Source organism: Elephantulus edwardii, unplaced genomic scaffold (assembly GCF_000299155.1).
Source record: "Elephantulus edwardii isolate Elephantulus edwardi_28Jun2011 unplaced genomic scaffold, EleEdw1.0 scaffold00024, whole genome shotgun sequence".
Lineage (NCBI taxonomy): Eukaryota > Metazoa > Chordata > Mammalia > Macroscelidea > Macroscelididae > Elephantulus > Elephantulus edwardii.
In genome coordinates this window covers 2,261,531-2,283,371 of record NW_006399774.1, presented here as the reverse complement: position 1 = coordinate 2,283,371, position 21,841 = coordinate 2,261,531, and the positions used below count along the sequence as shown (strand labels likewise).

General features: G+C 42.6%; 1 protein-coding gene across 1 annotated transcript in view; it reads right to left on the bottom strand.

Annotated features, from left to right (window-relative positions):
• The window catches only part of CCDC170 (coiled-coil domain containing 170), a 159,795-nt gene that overhangs the window by 19,567 nt on the left and 118,387 nt on the right, over nucleotides 1–21,841 (bottom strand). The window contains exons 8-9 of the mRNA XM_006882803.1: nucleotides 15,880–16,053; nucleotides 11,207–11,449 (exon numbers count right to left, since the gene is read on the bottom strand). Of these exons, the coding sequence (XP_006882865.1) occupies nucleotides 11,207–11,449; nucleotides 15,880–16,053 (417 nt within the window). The remainder of the gene's footprint in view (nucleotides 1–11,206; nucleotides 11,450–15,879; nucleotides 16,054–21,841) is intronic.

Genomic DNA, 21,841 nt, shown 5'->3' with positions numbered 1-21,841 from the left:
AAGCAGATGCCAGGTGTAAGCTCGGAGTCCACGTGACTACCTTAATGCTGACCTGTTCTCCACCACCCAATCAGAGTAGCAGCCACAAGCTCAGAGATCCCTGGGCACCCTCACTTTCACCTGGTGGCTCTCATTTCTCCTTTGGGTTCAATCATTTCTCAATAGATTCCTAGAATTTGCAGAGAACATACTATGTGACTACAGACTTATCACAGCCAAAGGATACAAATCAGGATCAACCTAAAGAAGAGACATGTGGGCCAAGGCCCATGAGGGCTTCCAATGCACAGCTTCTATGTCTCAAAGGGAAAGACTGATCTCTATGTGTAAGGATGTCTTTCACCAGCCAGGAAGCTCCAGGAACTCTCATATCCAGAGCTTCCACAGAGGCCCATTGCACAGTACGACTGGAGCCTCTTTAAATGTGCATGATTGATTAAATCATGTCCCTTCCATTCCTGAAGGAAGCTTTGGTGGTCTACTGGATAAAAGATAGCATTGCCAACTCAAAGGCACATAGTTAAAATCCACCAACAGTTTCAGTTTCAAGGGAGAAAGATGGGAATCTCCTCCCATGCAATTCACAACCTCTGAAAACATGCTGGATGGAGGGTAAGCTATGAGTCAGTTCCAAATCAACAACAGAAAACAACAACACCATCATTCCTGAGGCTCATAAATGAGGTGACCTTTGTGGCCTGACCAACCTTCCACTTATTTCCATAAATCCTCAAATATTCTCAAGAGTTAGCGCTCAGAAACTGAAGGTAAAGATCAAGTTGAGTTGTTTGCTTCACGAGGCCCAGAATAAAGACACAATTTCTCAGGATGATAATATCTAAGTGAGGTCTGGTGACATAGGTTCTGGCCAATGGCTTTGTGTTGTAGTTGTTATTATGTGCCGTTAAGTCAGAGATGACTCATAGCTGACCCTCCAGGAGGTTTTCAGACTCTGTAAAGCACCTGGGTGGAGATTACCCATCTTTCCTCCCTGGAGCAGTTGATGGATTTTAACTACATGCCTGTGCATTGGCAGTGCAACTCCTTACCACTAAGCCACCAGATTTCTCTAATGGAAATGTAAGAAGTGGCATCAGTCCTGGAAAGCTCCAGCCTTTCCCTGAATGGTGGTGATTCGAATAGAACTGGAGTTCCCAGCAGCTATCTTGGCCTAAGAAGTGGCCCTGAAAAATGAATGATTGCTAGAGTGGTAGAAGAGAACATGGAACTAACCCTGATTTGCTAATAATCATGACACTGTCACACCTACCAAAAATGTCTATGTTTATGCTTCCTTTCCACTCAATGAGAAAGAAATAAGCATCTCTCTTGTTTAAGCTGCCTTCACTATGTGAGAGACTAAGATGATACAGTATAGTTAGCTGACCACGATCCTAACTGATACAGGCCATGTGACAACTGTCTTCCCATATGTAGCATAAACCACTTTCTGGGTTCTCTGAAGTACCACCACAAAACTTTAGAATCTGCATTTGCAATTGTGTGTAAGACTACGCTCATGCCAATTGTTAGCAACACTTTAATCATCTTAGTGAGAAAAGACCAACAGTAGAGTTAACATATAAATAATGCTTTAATACCAAGCAAAGGCCATACTATGTGAGCTGCAGTAGTAAAGCAAACTCACTTGCCTACTCATGGCTGTCAGCTTACTTACTCATAGCTGACCCTCCAGTGGGTTTTCAGAGACTATAAATCACAGGAGAGGAGACTGTCCATCTTTCTCCTAAGGAGCAACTGGTCAATTTGAACTTCCATTTGAACTCCCCACTTTTGGTTTGGAAATACACACACACTTATGCAGGAAACCCATTATGCTAATATTCTAAGCCAGGATCTGGAAATTGTACTCCTGTTTCTGGTGTCATCTACTCAGTCACCTGTTTACCTACACTATCCCACTTCCTCATCTGATGTCACAACCTCCAGTGGGAAAAAGAAGCACCTTTATTGTCCTCAAGTCATTCATATTTGTACCTAAGAGTTCAAAACACTATCAGTTTCCTTAGTAATACTATTTATTCCCATATTAACAGAAGTAAAAAATTCCATGATCAGAAGCAATGTTGAGCTAAATATAAAGACAGAATTGAGAAGTGATCGATGTTTGTCAAGTCTTGGCAGAAGATATTGAAAGAACATTCATTTTTAAATCTGTATTTAAGAAAAATTGTATGCTTCCTGATTGGCCATATCTTCTCTAAATACCACCACCTCTTAGAAGTTAAACAGAATTTTTCAAAAGTATTCTTTAAAGTCTGTGGGTTCTCCTTGCTTCTTTCTAAGCCCAGCAGCTTGCTTTATTTGCACAGGTCTGCATTAAGTGCTCGCTTGAGTGATGAAGTCACTTTTTTGTTGTTGTTGTTGTTCCATGCTATTACCCCACTGTTTGCTGTCTTATTTCTCACTTCCATTTCCTTCATGTTTTCTTTCTGAGTTCTGTAAAAGTACATGCATTGAAACAGATGAGGGAAAGAACAGTTTAAAAGCGATATATGATCAGGGTATTATGGTCATGACAAGAGTCCAGAATGAAGACTGCATAGTGGAGTGTTCTTGGGGTGGAGGGGTGGGGGGGACTGTATACCAATGAAAGATTTTTTTTTTTTTTTTACTTTTTAAAGAGAAGAGCGAACTGGGGTGGGAGAGGGGTGGGCAGAGAGAAAAATGCAACAATGAATGAATGGAAATCCAAAATCTCTGTAGACATTAAAGTTAATAAAATAAAATTTAAAAGAAAAAAAGTACGTGCTATTGTTAGGTGTCATCAGAGCAGCCCTGTGTACAACAGAAGAAAGCCCTGTACCCTGCTCACAGTCGTTGCTGATGGAGACCAGTGTTGCAGCTACTGTGTTGTTCCATCTCACCGAGGGTCTACAAGTGCTCCGCTTTACCAGATATAACGTCCTTCTCAAGACACTGGGACTTCCTGAAAACTTGTATGAAGAACATGAGACAAAGCCACACCATCCTTGCTTCTGAGAAAGTATTTTGAGACCTTCTATTCTCTATAAGGAACCCTAGTGTCTCAATACAAGACGTGTTGTTGTTATGTGTCACCAAGTTGCCTGCAACTCATAGTGACTCTATGCACAATAGCTCTGAACTCTGCCCTATCCTGAGCCGGTATCACTGACTCCAATACATCAGCCCCCACAGGGCTAACTTAAAGATAAGGAGTTTAAAACCACTAGCCACTCCCCAGGAGAAAGAAAGCAATCTCTGGCTATGAACATTTACAGCCTTAGAAATCTGACCAGAGGGTCACTGTAAGTTAGAACCAACTCAATGGCGGGGGTTTACTTTGTTTTATTCCAAGGCGTTCTGGGGGTATGATGGTTAAAGTGACTACTAACTGAAAGGTCAGTGGTTTGAACCTACCAGCTGCTCCAGAAATGAAAGATGAGACAGGCAGCTTCAGCAAAGATCATAGTTCTGGAAATCATAAGGGGCAGTTTTTACTTTGTCCTGTAGGTGGCTTGGAACATTCTAGATTTTGCCATGCCATCTCTCAGGATTGCAATTTCAGTCGTAAGTTTGTTTTTCTGTTCTTTCAGCTTGAAAAATGCCTAACAAGTCCTTCCCTTCTGATTCTCTAATGCCAGCTCTTTGCACATTTTGTTATAATACTCTGTTTTGTCTTCACGAGTTGCCTTTGAAATCTTCTGTTAAGAAGCTCTTTTACTCCAGCATCTCCTTCTTTTGTTTGGCTTCTTGGTGCTCTAATGTAATTTTCATAGCCTCTTGTGGCATCCATTGTGGGGTGTTTTTTCCCCCCTTCCTCTGTCTTAATAATGACCTTTTGCTGTCTTCATGGATGATATCCTTGACGTCATCCCAAAGTTTCTGTGGTGTTCAATCCCTGTTACTCAATGCCTCAAACCTGTTCTTGAGATGATTCTTAAATTCAGGTGAAATAGACTCAAGCTCATATTTTGGTTCTTATGAACCATATATCCTTTTCTTCAGCTTCACTTTGAACTACAATCTAAGAGCTGGACAATGAATGACAGAATGGGTGCCTTTGAGTTGTGGTGTGGGAGAAAGGCACTGAATATGCCACAAACTGCCAAAAGAACAGATGTTTGGGGGAAAGTGCAACCAGGGTGCTCCTTGGAGGCAAAGATGGCAAAGCTTCATCTCTCACATTTCAGGCATGTTGCTAGAAGAGGCCATCCCTTAGAAAGTGACATCATGCTTGGAAAGTCAGCAAAAGAGAAGAGGATCCCAATGAGATGGATTGACACAGCGACTGCAGCAATGGGTGCAAGTTTATCCGAGATAATGAGGATGGCATGGGATAGAACAGGGTTCAACTCTTCTTCATAGGGTCACTATGAGTCGTACACAACTCAACAGCACCTAACAATAGGTGGTCCAGTGGGTAGGAGGTTGCACTGCAGACCCAATGCTGCCACTTCAAAGTCACTAGCAGTTCAGCAGAAGAAAGATAGATAATCTCTGCTTGTGCTATTTTAAGCCTCTGAAAACCCAAGGGATGGTCACCTATTACGTCTGACTTGATGGCAATGAGTTGAGTTGAGTTGAGTTGAGTTGAGTTGAGTTGAGTTGAGTTGAGTTGAGTTGAGTTGAGTTGAGCTAAGAGAGCTTTCATGAACCAGAATCCGCTCACTGGCAATGACTTTCAGCTTTTCTCTGTAAATCTCCTGGTTACACTGTAATGAAAGTATTTCACTGCTAATAAAAATGTTGGTGGTTTGAATCCTCTAGTCAATCTGTAGTAACAAGATGAAACAGTCTGTGGCATAGAGATTTGCAGCCTAAGAACACTATGGAGCATTTATACTCTGTGCTGAAGGGTCCCTGTGAATGAAAAGCAATTAGGAGTGTTTTGGTCTTTCTCTAACAAAGCAGTGCTCTTGTAGGGAGCTCTGGTTGTCAAGTGGTAACAAAGCAGTACTGCAGTCCCCAAAGCACGAGGTTCAAATCCACCAGCTGCTCCATGGAAGGATGGGTAATCTCTTATATGATTAACTGCCTCTGAAAATCCACTGGAGAGTCAGCCAGGGGTTCCACCATGGCTGCATACAACAACAACAGTGCTCTTGTAGCCCCTAAGTGTGGAAGTTGGGGGAACAGGTGCCACCAGCTCAGGAAGGACCTGTCCACACACCTCACCCATATGAGGAACAGCTAACACCAGGCCAGCCAGGTCAATTCAGGACGAGCTGTAGTCTTCTGAAAACAAGAACCACTTCTCAAGCACCATCACACCGTACTGTTGACCATACTGTTAGAGCAGGTGGTATTTTGCAACTAACCACATTTCCTCTACTTAGAGTTTGGTTTTTCTCATGTGTTACTCAACTTTCCTGGGTTTCTTCTGTCCCCTTTTTCTTCTTGAAATGGGGTCTTGGTGGAAGAAAACTCTAGTGGCACAGGAGAGGAGTTAAAGTCCACATTATGATCTGGGATCCTTCTTGTAACTAATACCTACAGATGACCTTTGCCAAGGTTGACTCATCAAAGTCAAGATCAGGTCATGGGCTTTGTCAGTCAAAGTTCTCCAAGGGGATGGAGAGAGATCTAGGTATACAAACAGAGCTATGTCCTTGCCCTCCCTCTCTCCTCTCTCTTTCCCTCTCCCTTCCCCCTGTTCCTTCCTTCTCTCTCATCTGTCTTTCCTTCCAATGAGTTGATTAAAGCAATTATAGGGTCTGACAAGCCTGAAACCAACAGGGCAGGTGGCAGCATGACAATTCAGGCAGGATTTCTGTTACCATCTTCAGGCACAATTCCTCCTTCTTTGGGAAGCCTGTTTTTACACCTAGGACCTTTCACTGATTGGATGATGGTCCTCGTCCATATTATCAAAGGCAATCTACTGGACTAGAGGAAGCTGACCAGCTCTATCTACAAAGGCTGGACTGCTAATTGACCAGAGCCCAGCCAACTGACACACAGAATTACCCATCACAATCCACCTTTGTGAATTCAAAGTGTATTGGTCCTTGCCTTGGCATCAGAGTGTAGGTGATCTGTCCTGAGTCTCCAGACAGGGCCACTCTGTCCCTCACTGAGGGAGACACTCACTGCTCCCATAGTGAGCTCTCCGGCTGCATTGTTAGCTCTCTTCCAGAACCCCAAGAGGCAAAACTGACCCCCAGGCTCCAGGAGATGGCGTGCAATCCAGGCTTCCCATCTAAGGGCTTCCCAGACTTTTCAGTCAAGCTGGGGGCAACTACAGGCTGACCTCGGGGCTCCTGCCCCACGCACCCCATCCCTCCATAGGTCAGAAGGGGTGACAGGGCAGAAGAGGCTTACTTATCTCTAATACTCCCTCAACCACTGCACCCACAGATGCTTCCCTTTCTGCATGCTAACATCTCCACTGCCCTGAGCATGCCTGTTCCTTTCTTGTTGTTGTTGTTGTGTGCCGTTGAGTCGTCTGCAACTCATAGTGACCCTATGTACAACAGCCTTAAACCCTGACCTATCTTGTGCCAATCTCACTATCTCCGACACATCTACCCCCATTACCCCAGTCACTGAATCAATCCATCTCACCGAGGGTCTTCCTCTCTTGTGCTGTCCCCTCCACCTTCCCAAGGAAATGAACAGGTTTTTCCTGGAGAAGAACAGGTTTGTCCTGTGAAGCCAGGCCGCTCCTTGGAGGCAAGGATTCTAAAGCTCCATCTGACATACTTTGGACATGTTGCAAGGAAGGACCAGTCCTTGGAGAGGGACGTCATGCTTGAGAGGGTGGAGGGACAGCGCTTCCTTCTTAGGGGACTCCAAATGCAAGCCTCACTCAGCATAATGTCCTTGGTCACCAAAGGACAAACACTGTATAAAATCACCATTACAAAAAGCTAGAGAAAGGCTTATATACAGAGGGAGTCATTCTAACCTGGTTACAAGAGAAAGGAAATGGTGAGGGAGTATAAAAATTCATTAGTAGACAAATACTTATTAAGACGAGTGAAGGGGGAAGTCTAATATGAAATGAATGGGCTGGATGATCAGACACTGTGTGTATTGTGACTGATGTTATAGAGCAAAACATTCATGACTTGATGGGGGGAAAATCCAATACACTTTGCAAAATCTTTCACTCAAATCACAATTTTCACCAAAAACACTTGAAATTCATTGCCATGGAGTCAGAACTGATTCCTAACTGATCCAGCATTGCGTTCCTGGGCTTGTAAATGGCACAGGAGATCACCGATCTTTCTCCCACAGAGCTGCTGGTGGATTCTAGCAGCCAGAGAGATGCGGCCTCTGGGTAAGTGGGACAAGTCTCTGTAGACTCCACCACCAGAGCTTCCCCGTCGTCTTCAAACATACAAACAGAGCAACGACATGATTCTTCAAGTCTGCTCTGTCACAAGGTATTAAAACCTGGCCCCCAGAGCTCCCTCCTCTCAAGGGAAGGAAGTCTCTGCGTCAGGGCCAAGTCTTGATGACAAAAGGGCTTCTGAGGGTGGCACGCTAATTAGAAGGGAGAACCCAGTAGGAAACAGCTTCTAACATAATGTCCCCACTGCACATCTTAAAGGCTGGCTCCTACTCAATCCTTTTTCCCTACTGATCCCTTTGCAGACTTGAGGAGATTCCAAAAGTCTGTTTTAGAAGCACTCCATTTAGGTAGTGAGAACATTTCTGTCATTCTACTGTCTACCCACGATGCTATCTGTATCTTGTCACTTAGTGTTAACAGTGGCCTCTACACACAACATTGTAAATATATGAACTGTATTCTTCTTCTAGGAAGAGTCTTGAATATACCATGGACTGCCAAGAAAACCAATAGTTCTGTCTTGGAGAGGGTGAAACCAAGTTTCTCCTTGGAGGCTAGGATTTTGAAACTCCACGTAACTTTGAGCACATGGCCAAGAGGGATCAGTCCTTGGAGAAGGACATCATGCTCAAAAGGATTGAGGGACAGTGCAGGAGAGGAAGACACCGGATGAGACAGATTAACACAGTAACTGGGGTATTGGGGGGTTCAGAATTAGTGAGACTGGCTCAGGAAAGGGCAGGGTTCTGAGCTGCTGTGCATAGGGTCGCCATGGGTCACAGGTGATTCGAAAGAACATAACAAGAACATATTCATTAGAATTTAAATGCCCCAAATCATGGGTACGCTTCCTCATCACATAAATGGTACAGTGTAACTGCCATTACCTGCCCGAGTCATCTCAGTAAACAGTGATGTCCATTTTTCTATGTCTTCCCGAGCAAATTCCTATGTGATAGACCCCTATGCAGTCCCTAATGTCACAACTACCACCATCACCAGTTGCCATGGAGTGGATGCCTACTCATGGTGGCCACGGGGCATCAGAGTGGAAGGTGCTTCATGAGGTTTGCACTAGCTGGTTTCCCAGGAGGGTGTCAGGCCTTTATTCTGAGGTACTTCTAGGTGAACTCAAACCTCTAGGACAAGGAGCTGAGCTTGTCAACGGTTTTCCCCCATGGGTTCCTCTGGTGTCCAGTTTTTGCTATTGTTGTTGCCACTGTTACTAAGTGCCTCTGAGTTGCCTACTAGTCAGAGTGACCCTATGAAAATGGAACCAGACCTTGCCCCGTCCTGTGCCATCTCCGTGGACTCTGATATACTGGAGCCTGTTCCAGTCAACAAGTCAGTTCATCTCTTAGACAGTCTCCCTCTCTCTTTCTCTGACCCTCCACCTTCCCCAGCATGAGGTCTTTTGCCAAGAACCAGCCCCTCCTGACCACATGCTCCTAGTATATGCGATGAAGATACACCCTCCTGGCCTCCAGGGGGCACTTGGTTGTACATTCTCCAGGCCAGCTGTGTTTATCCTTCAGGCCGTCTGTGGGATAACCCATACTTATCTCCTACACCACACCTCAGAGGCATACATCCTTCTGCAGCCTTTCTCACTCAGTGTCCAATTTTCACGTCCATTTTCCTATGTCTTCCCAAGCAAATTCCTATGATAACCCCTACACAGTCCCTAACGTCACACCACCACCATCGCCAAGTTGCCATCGCGTGGATGTCTACTCATGGTGGCCCCAGAGCATCAGAGTGGGATGTGCCACCCATATATGCATCACCTGTGGCCCGTAGCCAACCTATGCACAGCAGCTCTGAACCCTTCCCTGTCCTGAGCCAGTCTCACTAATTTAGACACACCAACCCTTATTGAAATTGAAAACACAAGCTACCAAGCCCAAGGTGGTAAGCACTGGTCTGTGCATTGCTGTACAGAGGTAACTTGTGGTTGCTGTGTTGCTGAACACTGTGAAACTGATGTGCCAAATGTAGTAATGGTTACCCCTGGTGGACAGTGTTTGCTGGAGCTTCCCAACAAAAACAAGCCTGGAAGCAGGAGTGGTGGCATCCACTTCTGAAATAGTTTGCCTCCGGAAACTCAATGAACAGTGCTCAGCCCTTTCATTCATAGGGTCGCTATGGATTGTCTACGACTCGACAGCACCTAACAACAACAACAACAACCCCTATTACCCCAGTTACTGCATCAGTCTATCTCACTGGGGGTATTCCTCTCCTGCACTGTCCCTCCACCCTTTTGAGGATGATGTCCTTCTCCAAGGACACACGTGTATTCAGCCACTGAAATTACCATGGTCTGGGTCCAGTGTGGCTTAGTATTTAAACTGACACTCTTGTTCTTTGACCATTGCATTTAAATGTGCTATTATTTTCTGTACAATCATGCTTACCCTCACCCCTCTTTAATGGATTTTTCACATAGTATTTACAGCTTTATTTTCAAATATTAACTAATTCATGGCCGTTGAGTTGAAACAGACTCACAGCTGATCTTCCAACAGGTTTTCAAAGGCTGTAAATCACACAATAAGGAGGAGATTGTCCATCTTACTCCTTCCAAGTAACTTGTGGATTTGAACCACCTGTCTTTGGGTTTCCAGGACAAGTCATTAATCATCAGAGATTAAAGGGACAGAATTGTAATATGGTAACTTCAATGATGATTTTTTTTTTCTCTCAACTCTAGAAATTCAGAGTTTTCCTATTCTATTTTCTGATAAAGTCTTCTGGTAGTTTCTGTACCAGACTCTCATGCATAAGTTGTTACATGACTGTTGTTGTTGTTGTTGTTGTTGTTGTTGTTGTTGTTGTTGTTGCTATGTGTCATCGAGTGGCTTTTGACTCAAAGGCAACCCTATGTGCAACAACCCTAAACCCTGCTCTGTTCTGTGCCAATCTCACTGCCTCCGACACAACCACCCCAATTACCCTAGTCACTGAATCAATCCACCTCATAAAGGGTCTTCCCTCCTGTGCTGTCCCTCCACCCTCCCAAGCATGATGTTCCTCTCCACGCACTGGTCCCTCCTTGCAACATGTGCAAAGTATGTCAGATGAAGCCTCAGAATCCTTGCCTCCAAGATGCAGCCCAGTTTAACCCTCTCCAGGATGAACCTGTTTGTTTTCTTAGCAGTCCATGGTATATTCAACACTCTTCTCCAGCACCACAGCTCAAAGGCATCAATTATCTTTCTATCCTCCCTAGTCATTGTCTAACTCTCTGATGCATAACAACTGATTGCAAAGACCATGGCCTGTATCAGGTGCACCTTAGTCTCCAGAGTGAAACCATTGTTCTTCAGTACTTTGGAGAGGTCCCTGCCTGACTCTTAGAAGAATGGGAATGCCAGAATACTTGATTGTGCTAATGCAAAAACTATACTTGGACCAGGAGGCAGTCATCAGAACAGTGCAAGGAAACACAGCATAGTTCAAAATTGGGAAGGGTGTACGCCAGGGATGTGTTCTATATGCAGAACAGTTTATCTGAGAGGCTGGCTCTATGAGGAGAAGTGTGGCATGAGGATTGATGGAAGATTCATCAACAATCTGTGCTATGCAGATGACACAACCCTGCTTGCTGAAACTGAGGAGGACCTGAAATGTTTGCTGCAGAGGGTCAAGGGCTGCAGCCTCCAATATGGATTGAGGCTCAATATCAAGAAGACAAAGATTCTCACCACTGGACCAATTGGCAGCATCAGGATGGATGGTGAAGAGATTGAGATTGTTCACAGCTTTAGTCTACTTGGCTCCACAGTCAACATTCTTGGCACCAGCAGCCAGGAAATTAAAAGACGTATTGCGATGGGAAAGTCAGCTGTTAGGAACCTCTCCAAAGTAACATGACTAGCAAAACTAAAAAAGCACTAAGGAATGAAGCCGGGCACCTACCTTGAGCTCATTGGTGTCGGCGAGTTTAGCCTTGAGCTCCATGTTGGCCTCTCTGCTCGCACTCAGCTCCTTCTGCAGTCTCTCCACCTTCTTCTCCAACTTCCTGATGGTGACGGTGGCCTCGTCCCTCTCCACCGCCAAGGCCGTGCGCACCTGCTTCTCCTCCTGCAGCTGCGCTATCTTCTGCCGGAGCAGCGCCATGTGCAGTTCTTTGCTTTCCAGCCGTTCTTTCTGGGTCTTTAGCTGGTTTCATAGAAACAGAGATTTAAAATAATAATAATAATAAATGAGACTAGCAGTAAATATCAATTCATTACTCAACTAATGTGGATCTTATCTACATTTCAGCTTTTAAAAATTATAAACCAACAAAATAAATTACTTGATTCCTTTTCCTGATTTTATTTTTTTTAGTATATTGTCTCCAGGAATTAATTCTGTGGCTGCTAAATGTGGGAAAAAGGGGTCAAAGGGGATGCAGGGTGCGTTTTCAACATCTGATTCCCTCCAAAATCATGTGCATCATAACAAAAATAATGGAGTTCTTTCTTTCTTTCTTTTTGAAGTGGGCTTATCAAGAGCAGGACACAATAAAACATCAAAAGGTAAAATATCCTCTCCAACACCCAACAACAACTATACCTACACTGATGTTTCTGAAAGACGTTATAAAGAAGATAAATAAAGGTTAAATAAAGGCTACAAAGCTAGGCTGACACATTTCAATTGATCAGAACTGGCCTAGTGACACCAAGCATGAGTGCTGATATCTTTCTTTAAGTAAACTACCCCAGGACATGGCTAAAGAAAGCTTTGTGTGTGTACTTAAAATCTTGGGGATGAAAGGAACTTAAGGACATTATTAGCTCACTGAAGACGTCTTTGTCACTTGCCTGGGCCATGACACCTCCACAAGCCAGACACCAAAGTCCTCTAGCAGCACTTAGCACTGACAATCAAACTTGATGAAGGAAATTATAGTGAGTTTTAGAAAAAGCTGATGGACACTAAGGAGGGTGGCAGGAAAACACTTCCCGGGTTTCACATGTGACAAGTAGTAAGGAGGATATTAAATACAGAAGCCTCTCTGCTGTTCCAAACACTAGGATACAGACTCCTGTGGAATAAGCAGGTTTGGGAGCTGAAAAGCCTCACAATCTCCCTAATTACCCACATTTCACTTATCAAGAGTTACTTAAGAGTATGAAGGAGAGCCTAAAATGCAGGCTGGACCCTCTTGCCACACAGATGGCCTTGTCCATGCCACAAATGACTTTCCAACAGGGCCCTTTGAAGACTTCTCTAACACAACCTCTGTGAAGCATGAACTACCTCCCCCCCAAAAAAGGTATGTTGGCATCCCAGTCCTTACGACCGTGAACATGGCCTTGCTTGGGAATAGGAATTTCTTTTTACTATCATTTGAGGTTGGGTTAAAAACAAGGTCACATAGGAGAGTGTGATTCCTAAATCTACTCCCTTCTGAGCAGTCTCTTATAAAAAAAGGGGAGAGACAAGGAGTGGTGCACAAAAGGGGGAAAGCCCATAGATAGATCCAGTAAAACCATTCTTGTAGAATGAGTATAAGGATCCAAGAGGGGTGGGAGAGGCTGGAAGCAGAAAGATGTGGATGTGCAGGGGGAGGGGGAAATTAATCATGGGGTTGTACAATTTGTGCAAATGGGTGGAGAGGTGAGGGAAATTGAAAGAATTGGTTCAAATTTGTACTCAAAATTTGTAAATAAACTAGTATGGGAATATGTATATTAATGAAACATATTGTAAAGATATTACTATATGAAAATCAATTAAAAAAATTTTAAAAAGCAAAGGAATCTTAATGACTACTTGCAGATGGCAGAAACTATGAGAGGTTTACAAGGCTGATTTGTATGTTCAGCCTCCAGCACTGTGAGAGGAAAAAAAATTATGTTTTAAAAGCCACTCCCTTTAAAGGACTAGCTAACACTAGGAAACCAAGACAATCCCCTTCTTTGAGCTTCTTCGTGGCAAATTTCTCTCTATTGCACATCAACACTGGAAAGTCTTACACTAGTAATTTTTATTACCATATAAAATGTAAGAAGGAATAGCATTGGGTATTAAGGAAGGAAATCAATTATCTGCAAACTCTAGAAAAAATTATAGCTGAATTTTTCAACTGGTAATAGAATTTGTGTACTTTCTTATAAAAAGAAATGCTAATGATGAGAGAAGAGACCAAAAGTAAATAGAACATCTTTTATGAACCAAGAGTTCAAAAGTATTATTACTGTATTTTTATACAAACAATACACATACTCTGGGGTTTTACATAAACCACGCAAGCCCCTCTCAGAGTAGGCTCCTACGTACACGAAGTGCATGATATGCTCATACAATACTATTCCTGTGAGCATGTCACAGGCAAAAACATTGCAATTATTAACTACTTCAAGAGCTAAGTCTCTTCTTCATCTTAAATATGAGGAAACAATTTGCTCAAGGTCACACAACGTGGTGGCCCCAACTTGGAAGCCCAGATGTGCCTCATCACACAGCCTGCACACCACCACCCTATCACCAAGTTTTTCTGTGGATTATTCTAAGAACACATCTGTGTTTTCCCCTCTCTTTCCTCAATACCAATAATTATGTCACTAATACTCATATTTTTATCCTTTTTATTCGCCCACTTATTCAGTCTAAGCTGTTTCTAGCTTTTCTTTTGATTGAGTAGAAGGCAACTTCTCCTCTCTTGGCTTTCTAGTGCAACAGAGGTAGACAAAAGCAGAGATGGAGAGATGTTATCTCGTTCTCTCGTTCCCTTCCAAACATAAAAACTGTGAGCGTTTAGCCAGGCAAACGGCGACCAGACTGAAGACTCCACTTGCCAGGCGCTTTTGCAGCTAGATTCAGCCACCTAGACGTACTCTAAAAGGGGTCCATGACCACAGAAAAGGCCTGTGCCACAGCTTCAGGAAGCCCTTGTTTGTTTGTTTGTTTGTTTCTTCTAAATTTGTTTTATGTAATTGAGTTATAAAACAGTGAGCCTTTTTTTAAATTTTTAAATTATTATTCATTTTAATGGAAGTGTACAGAGACTGACGATTTCCATTCATTCATTGTTGCACTTTTCTCCCTGCCCACCCCTCCCTCCCCCTAATTCGCTCTTCTCTTTGAAAAGTAAAATTCTTTCATTGTTTTACAATCCCTCTCCTCAAGTCCACTCCACCATGAAGCCTTCGTTCTGGACTCCTGTCATGACAATAATCCCTAATCATATATCCCTTTTAGACAGTTTTCTCCCTCCTCCCTCATCTGTTTCAATACAGTATACATTATTTATCCCATCTTTCTCAGTCTCATCCCAACCCCGATGTCAGTCCTGTTTTACAACAGTGGCACTATGCAGTATTTGTCCCTGTGTGACTGAGATATTTCACTCAGCATAATGTCCACCAGGGTCACCATTTTGAATAATATTGCATGAGTTCCTTGTTTTTCAATGTAGGGAGAGGGAGCCTTTTTAAAAGACAGTTCACACTTGCTCTTTCACTTCATCTTCTACAGTCTATTATTTCTAACCTTCTGCATGGAGCACCAATCCAGGTACCACCATGAAGCATGAGGAGAAGGGCTAACCTAAGGAGATGTATTGAACTAGGGAAGTCTGCAGTCTAAAGCCTCTCCAAATTACTTCTATTTGTTTGATGAGTAAGGTGCACCTGATTCAGACCATGGTCTTTTCAATCACTTGCTATGCTACTGAGAGCTGGACAATGAATAAGGACGACAGAAGAGTTGATGCCTTTGAGCTGTGGTGCTGGAGGAGAGTACTGAATAATCCCATGGGCTGTCAATAGAACAAAAAAAAAAATCTTGGAGAAAGTGCAGCCTGAGTGCTGCTTCTAGGCAAAGATAGTGAAGCATCTGCTCACATCCTTTTGGGCATGTTGCTAGGAGACGCTATTCCTTGGAGAGGGACATCATGCTTGGAAAGGTGACGGGCTAGACAAAGAGAAGACCCTCAACCAGGTGGATTGACACAGTAGCTACAGAAATGGGCTCAAGTGTGTCAGAGATTGTGAAGATGGCACAGGACAGGACAGGATTCAAATCTGTTGTTCTTCATGTTACTATGATTTGTGTTCATAAAACAAGAATGAGAGAGTAATGAGTTGGAAGGAAACTGGCTCCCGGAGTATTTACAGGTAGAGTTTCTAGTTGGACCTACACTGCCTAGCTCTAGAATTTCATGTGTGGGGGGAAGAAAATACTTACACCTTGATAATGGAGCCCTGGTGCCTTTGTAGTAAGAAGTTGTGCTGCAATTCCAAAAGGCACGCAGTTCAAATCCACTAGTACGCTGTGGGAGACGGATGAGCAATCTCCTCCCAGATGAGTTACTGCCTGCCAGGGTCAGCTACACGTCAGTTCTGGCTCGATGGCCCGCAACAATAACAACATACTTCCATAGCAACTGTTGTATTTGGGTTCTTTACTCACAGTAAAATGCACTCTTTAGTGGCATACTTCCAACCTCTCAGATTTGAAATAGAGACTCAAGTTCTACATGTATGTTACCATGTTTACCAGCCAGACTGTTAAGATGATAGGGATAAATTATTGTCCAATACTTGTGATTCTCAGAAATGCTTTTCCTGAGTACTATCAAGTTTTCACAGCCCCACCTTTCTCTGTAAATTGTAGGCGATCGTCTTGTTTTCAATGACTGCGTGGCTCTCGAGTCGGACCAGCTGCTCTGTGCGAGCTAAAACCACATCCAGACGCATGTCAAAGCCAAGCTCGGCGGCCATCTGGTCCAGCTTCATCTTCTCTGAAAGCTGGTCCAGAAATTTAAGATACTACATCCCAAGAACAAAATTGGAAATGAGATACAAAGATAAAATTGAAGGTATACTCTCACAGAATCTTTCTCTCAAATTCACAGATAGTTCACATTAGACCCATCTAGAACACAAACCCCAAACCGTATGTTTAGTAATGGAACACCGAACGAGCCAACTAGCTCCTATTGTATTCCTTGTTCAAATTCTCTTGGTTCTCCTCATCAGTGACCTTGACACTCAAGCTAACATCAGACACTCCTTAAGTGACCTATCTGGCCGTGCTCCTGAGGACAGCTTCAGCTCTGTTTTGGTGACATGCTTCTCTAATGAAGCCTCTGGAGTACACTTGTCAATCCACTTCCCCCAAGGATCTGTCCCGCCTTGCTGGACCTTCATCCAAAGATCTAAAATGATCTTTTTAAAAGTTACTATGTTACTCCTCTTTATAAGGAGGAATACAGCATCAGGATTGGAGGAAGGCTCATCAACAACCTGCTTTATGCAGATGACACAACCTTGCTTGCTAAAACTGAGGAGGACCTGAAACGTTTGTTGTAGAAAAGTCAAAGGCTTTCACCTATTGCCTTCAATATGGATTGAAGCTCAACATCAAGAAGACAAAGATTCTCACCACTGGCCAATTAGAACCATCATGACGCAGAAGAGATTGAGATTGTCAACAATTTCAGCTTGCTCAGCTCCACAATCGACACTCTAAGCACCAGCAGTCAGGAAACCAAGACAAATTGCATTGGAGAAGCCTGCTTTCAGGGACCTTACCAAAGTGCTAAAGAGGAATGATGTCATTCTAGAGCCTCAGGTGCACCTTATCCAGGTCATGTCTTCACAATTACTTGCTAAGAATATGAAAGCTAGACAATGATTAAGGATGATAGAAGACGAATCAATCCCATTTAAGTTGTGGTGCTGGAGAAGAGTATTGAACATACCATGGACTCCCAAGAGAATTAACAGTTCTGTCCTGGAGAGATAAATCAAATTTATCCCTGGAGATAAGGATTTTGAAACCCCATCTGACATACTTTGGGCATGTTGCCAGGAAGGACCAGTCCTTGGATTGACACAGTAAGTGGGGAAATGGGGGTCGTTGTATTGGAAACAGTGAGACTGGCTAAGGATAGAGTAGGGTTCAGAGATATTGTACAAAGGGTCGCAATAAGTTGCAGGTAACTCAACACATAACAACAACAACCTTTTACTCTTGACGGGTATATTAAAACAAGACTAGGCGAGCTCTGGTGGCCTAGTGGCAGGAAGCTGCACTGCAATCCTGGAGGTGTGAGGTTCAAATCCATCAGATGCTCCACTGAAGGAGGAACAATCTCCTCCTGTACCAGTCAGATCTGTTTTGACGGTATACACAAAAATTAAAAATAATAATAATAATTTTAAAATGCTGCATTTAAAAAAAAAAAAAGCAAGAATAGTTACTGTCAAGCCAATTCCAGTTCAAGGCAGCCCCATAGGTGCCAGATTAGAACTCCAGTCTACAGGGTTGTCAATGGCTGATTTTTCCAGAAGGGATTGCCAGGGCTTTCTTGCAAGGTACCTGTAGGTAGACTTGGCATCTTGCAGTCAGTAGATGAGCATTATTTAACCATTTGTGCCACACAGAGACTGCAAACCAGAACTCACCAGACAAAAGTACTTTTACTTTTCAAGTTAAAATGCTTTGCATTGTGTCTTAAAGTGCATAACCTGTCAAAGTTAAATGAAAAATAATCTAAAATAGGGTCATATTATATATAAAAGCTTATCTGTAGGCAGGTTAAAATTACAAAACTCTTCCGGGGTTTTCCCCGGCTGGTTTCTGAGGTCTCTCTGGCCACACACACAGCAGATGCTAACTGCTGTCAGAGTGAGTGAATCAGTCAGAACATTCTAAGGTGTGCTTTTAGGATTTGAGCTCTCTCATCCCATTCTGTCTTACATTCTTCCCAATGTATCATCTCCTCTGCAACTTGCCATTTGCTGACAATTAAATGTTTAAAATAAGGGTTGGAGAAATATCCAGTGTGAAAAACAATGCATATCATGTTATGAACTTAATATGTTAAAATAAAAATATGTATAAAACAAAAATAAATAAAGAAGGATGGGGGGAACCTATAATATAAATGAGTTAAATAAAATGTAATTGAAAACTTATGGAACACAATGTACACCTATAAAACACAATGTATATGAATGATAAAAATATTAATAATTTTTAAATCATCATTTTTGGTTTTGTTCTTAAGTGCTGTTGCATTGCCTGCGATTCATAGCGACCCTATGTACAACAGCCCTGAACCCTGCTCTATCCTGTGCCAATCTTACTGTCTCTGACACACCCACCCCCATTACCACAGTCACTGAATCAATCCATTTCATTGAGGGTCTTCCTCTCCTGTGCTGTCCCTTCACTCTCCTAAGCATGATGTCCCTCTCCAAGGACTAGTTCCTGCTTGCAACATGTCCAAAATATGTCAGATGAAGCCTCAGAATCCTTGCCTCCAAGGAGCAGACTGGTTTAACCCTTTCCAGGACAAATCTGTTCATTCTCTTAGCAGCCCATGGTATATTCTATAGTCTCCTCTAATACCACAGCTCAAAGGCATCAATTTTCCTTCTATCCTCCCTAGTCATTGCCCAACTCTCTGGCACATAGCGAGTGATTGCAAAGACCATGGCCTGCATCAGGCACACCTTAGTCTCCAGAGAGACACCATTGCTCTTCAATACTTTGGAGAAATCGCTAACAGCAGACTTTCCCATCACAATACATCTTTTCATTTCCTGGACACTGGTGCCAAGAGTGTTGATTAAAAATTTAAATAAGGTAAAAAAAAAAACAACAACAATGCAGTATCATTCTCTGATGCCTGAAGTGTTTCATCTTTCAATTGAGAAGTATCCATCTTTTAACTATCAATGTGAAATCATGTGTAAGCATCTATTCTCAAGTTTCTTAAACAGCACAGATGAAACACTTCCCTTCCTGAGTCAAGATCATTCCAAACATCACCTCTCGCAGCTTTTTGTGCATCGTCACCAGACTCTCATTTGTTATTGCTGAATCAACTCTCTCTTTGGAATTTTTCATTTCTAACCTGTGGGCATAAAGATTTAAAAAAAAAAAACCTGCCCTTGTGTGTATTTTTTAAATATAATAGGACATAAAAGCTTCTTTCTATTGATTTATTTCTCCAAGTGACTCGTCCACTTAAAATGCAAGGCTCTTTAGGAGAATTAAGAAGGTCGCAAGACCTCACTCTAGGTTCATTTGTCAGCAGAGGACAGATCAAAGATCATGGCTTTGCCCCAAATTAAGATTCCTAGAAACTTTCCTTTCACGGTAACTCCCTTCCTCTACCTACTCTTCCTTCCATAAACTCAGCTTCCCACAAACGCGTCCTCCTATGTCCAATCCAGCAAAACCTTTCTGGGATCTTAGTTTTCACAGCTACTGACTCATCTCCCTTCTCTATTTGGTCACCAAACTTCACAGCATGCTTAACTCTACAGCTAATGCTTTCCTGCCTTCCCTTTCTGCTCACCAATGAGGCCAGTGCAAACTGGTTCTCTCCTCCAAGCACTCCACTAAAACCTCCTTTCTGAAGGCGCCCGTCATGACATACAAGTCAAGACTCCTCCTCCTGGTCTCCCCTGGGTCATCGTCTCCATCATTTGTGACTCTGTCTGCATTACAATCTCCAGCCCACAATAACATCAAAATTACCTTCTTGAAATGTTGTGATATCCTAAATCATTTCTTACACTTCATATTCCAGAGAATAAAGGGCACTCAACCTTGATAATCCAGCCCCAACTTGCCCTCCCAGTCCTGTCTCCTACGTTAGCCTGCCTAGAACAACATGCTCTGGCCATCTAAGAATAATCACTGAGCATCCTATGAATTCTCCGTGTATTCTACACACGGAGTATTCTGTATACAACACATGTCCGTGTATTTGCACATGTCCCTGCCTTTATTCAAACTCCCCTCTCTACTGCAACTGCTCCTTATCTCTACCGAAATTCTACTTCTAGACTAAGTGGAACTTTATCATTTCTTATCATGATTTTAATTGTGTCTCACAAAAAGGTTATGTTGAAATCCTACCTCTGTACCTGTGGATTTGACTTAAGTCAGATTCAGTAAGGTTGAATCCTCGTCCTGATTCCCTCCTTTCTTGGATAATGTCTTGGAAATATGGAGAATATACAAGAAGAGAGTCACATATAAGGTCAAATTCTTTTCTACAATCAAAGGAACACCAAGAACTGCCATGAGCTACAAAAAGCAGAAGGAAGCAAAAGTTCATTATAAAGAGAGAAAGAAAAGATCAAAAGGGATGATAGAATCAACTCTGAAAACTGCACTAGAAGGCGCAGAGGCCAAAAAAAAAGATCAGAAATTCTGAAGTAAGAACCTTTCAAAGGGTAGCTCCAGAGAGTGAAGATAATGTTAAGTATTATAACGAAATGTGCCAACAGCTGGAGTTAGAAAACCAAAAGGAAAGTACATGGATGACATTTCTCAGACTGAAAAATCTCAAAAACAAATTCATGTCTAGAACTGCCTTACTGAAGGATTCCGTGGGCAAAGTCTTGTATGACACAGGAAGCATTTAAAGAAGATGGAGGGGAAACACAGAATCACTCGACCAAAAAGAATTGGCCAACACCGAAAAATTATGGGATGTAGCATGAGATCAAGAACCATGGTCACGAAGGAAGAAGTTCAAGATGCACTGAATCATTGGTTAAAAAATAAGGCCCCGGAATCAATGGACTCTCAATTGACATGTTTCAACAAACTGATGCAGCCCTAGATGGGTTTACCAGTCTAAGCCAAGAATTTGGAAGACAGATACCAGGCCACCTACCTGGAAAAGAGCCATATTTGTTCCCATTCAAAAAAAAAAAAGGCAATTTAATAGAATGTGGACATTATCAAACAATAACGTTAACAAAACATACAGGTAAAATCTCGTTAAAGATTATTTTAAAAAAGGTACAGATACCAAATTCATTTTTCAGGGGATTGAAAGGGAAATCGCCGAGTTTATTGGGAGAGGCAAGAGACTCCAAATAAGCAAAGTACTTCTGAAACACAAAAATGAAGATGGAGGCATAGCAGTTCCTGACTTCAAAACCTACTACGTAGCAGTAGCAACCCAACAGCATGGTACTGGTACAATGACCAGTACATAGGCCAATAGAACAGAATTGAGAACCCAGAAATGGACCCAGCTACCTATGGTCAACTGATATTCGACAAGGATATAAAATCTATCAAATGGGGAGACGTACAACCTCTTCAATGAATGGTGCTGGCAAAACTGGACTGCTACTGGCAGAAAGCTTAACCAGGATCCACACCTCACACCATACACAAAAAGCAGCTCAAAGTGGATCAGAGACCTGGGAGTAAAGCCCCAAATCCTGAAGTCCATGAGAGAGAAATTAGGATCAAGCTTAGACAGCCTAGTCTATGGTATGAAGACACTGCCAAATAAAGCCAGAAATATACAATCTGAAAAGCATAAAATTGATCAATGGGGCTTTCTAAAGATTAAAACCTTCTGTGCATGAAAAACATTCTCCAATAGAGTGAAAAGAAAACTGACTGACTAGGAAACATTTGGCAATACTATTTCAGACAAGGGTCTCATATCAAAAGTTTACAGAATCCTACACTGCCTCTACAAGAAAAAGACCGATAACCCAATTACAAAATGGGCAAAAGACATGGAAAGACTTTTCACAGAGGAAGACATTCAGTTGGCCAACAGAC